Source organism: Contarinia nasturtii, unplaced genomic scaffold (assembly GCF_009176525.2).
Source record: "Contarinia nasturtii isolate CC-2019 unplaced genomic scaffold, AAFC_CNas_1.1 Cnas_scaffold_2367, whole genome shotgun sequence".
Taxonomy (NCBI): Eukaryota; Metazoa; Arthropoda; class Insecta; order Diptera; family Cecidomyiidae; genus Contarinia; species Contarinia nasturtii.
The window spans coordinates 199,983-202,173 of record NW_022199689.1 but is presented as its reverse complement, the minus strand read 5'-3'; the positions used below and the strand labels follow the sequence as shown (position 1 = coordinate 202,173).

Here is a 2,191-nt window from a genome sequence, read left to right as displayed (position 1 = left end):
ACATGAATGTGGTATCAAGTGGTGTAAAATGTGCAGAGATTATACACAAATAAGACACGAGTGTTTTATGCCTCCGCTTAAAAAGAAAGAAAACAAAAAAAAGAAGAAAAATGGTGAGGAAATTGAAGTGCATCCCAATTTTCTTTTTGTTTTCTATGACTTTGAATGTTATCGAACATCAAAATTGGATGATGATTCAACTAAAATGCAACATGAAGTCATGTTGTGCGTGGCACACCAGGCTTGTTTCGAATGTTGTAATACTGAGTCAATCCGTGAAAAATGTGATAACTGTGGAACACGTGAACATGTATTTAAAGGCAATGATGTTGTAAAAGAATTTATGGAATATTTGGGAAAAATAGACGAAGAATTCAAACAAATTACAATTATAGCTCATAACGCACAGCGTTATGATTCCCATTTCATTTTAAAATTCATGTACAAGAATACCGCCACATGGAACTTGTATGAAAAATCACTAATTATAAATGGTACAAAAATACTTCAAATTCGGTCTGGCCGCTATCGCTTTATTGATTCCCTAAACTTTTTTGGGTGTTCACTTGCAAAATTGCCAAAAATGTTTTCTTTAAAAAATCACATGAAAGGTCATTATCCTCACTTCTTCAATACCCCAGAAAATAAACATTATATTGGTGCATTGCCTGACATCCAATATTATGGCTTTAATAATAAGAGTTCAAAAGAGCGAAATGCATGCGTTAAATGGTATAATGCTGAAAAGCAGTCAGGGAAAATTTTCAATAATTGGAAACAACTTTTGGCTTATTGTAAAGAAGACGTCAACATATTAAGACTAGCCTGCTTGAAATATCGCGACATTATGCTTAAAACAACTGACATTGAACCATTTAAGCAAGTTACATTAGCAGGAACCTGTATAACTGTATTTCGAACTCTTTTTCTAAAGCCAAATCTAATATCAGTAATTCCACGGAATGGGTATAGGTTTGCCGACAACCAATCATTCAAAGCACTCAAATGGCTTGAGTGGGAAAGTCATTTACGACAAATAAAAATTCACACAGCTGCAAATGGTCGTGAAATTAGACTTTCAGGTGACATTTTAGTAGATGGATTTGTCCACCCTAAAACAGTATTTTCCTTTTTAGGGTGTTATTGGCATCAGTGTGTTGAGTGCTACCCGAATCAATATTTCAATAATCCGAATGACCGATCTGCAAAGACACGATCACTTTACGAAACATATTTAGCTAGAGCAAACAAAATTCGATCAATGGGGTATGATCTTATTGAAATGTGGGAGCATCAATTCGATAAAATGCAAAATGAGAACCCGGCCATTGAATTATATATTAAATCAGTCGATCACCTCAGAGTACCACCATTGGATCCAAGAGATGCCTTCATGGGCGGTCGAACTGGCGTATGCAAACTCTATCATAAAATTGGTCCTAACGAGAGAATCTTATATTACGACGTAACTTCATTATATCCGTACATAAATAAATACGGTAAATACCCCGTTGGTACACCAAAAGTCTTGGTTGGCCGTGATCTTTTGAATCGTACTGTGTTTGATATTGAAGGCTTGATTAAATTAGATATTTTACCACCCAGACGGCTTTATCATCCAGTTTTGGGGGTTAAACTCCACAGTAAATTAATGAACGTTCTTTGTTATAAATGTGCCATTGAATTGCAAGAAATAGAATGCAACCATTCTGATAATGAACGATTGATTCACGGTACATATGTAGCCGACGAATTACGCCTTGCTGTTCAAATGGGGTATACAGTGTTAAAAATATATGAAGCATGGGAATTTAATACTATTCAATATGATCCGGCTACCAAAACAGGTGGCTTGTTTGCAGAATACATTAATACATTCGGTGCATCTGGATCTTCAAACTTAGTTATTAGCCGTAGTCCACAGGCGTTTAAATTTCGATAGCCTCTTTTACACTTGCTTAACACACGAATGAAACTTTCTTTTCCTTTGGGTATTCCATATCCAATCATTTGATCAACCTAAAAATAATATGAAAGGGAAAAATCATTGATCAAATGGGGTTAAAAGCCACCAACCCTACTGCCGCAAAAGAAAATAGAAAATAACTTACGCTAAATTCAGATGTCGACGACGACGACGACTGTTCATTATTGTTTTCATTCAGTTCATTCAATTGGACAAATGGAATTT

The 2,191-nt window shown here is 35.3% G+C and overlaps 1 protein-coding gene across 1 annotated transcript; it reads left to right on the top strand.

Moving 5' to 3' along the window:
- Positions 1-205: 205 nt before the first annotated feature.
- Positions 206-1,697, top strand: LOC116348215. The gene is made up of 4 exons (XM_031779125.1): positions 206-494; positions 612-1,082; positions 1,137-1,630; positions 1,692-1,697. The coding sequence occupies exons 1-4, from the start codon at positions 206-208 to the stop codon at positions 1,695-1,697; spliced, it is 1,260 nt and encodes a 419-aa protein (XP_031634985.1).
- The last annotated feature ends 494 nt before the right edge of the window (positions 1,698-2,191 follow it).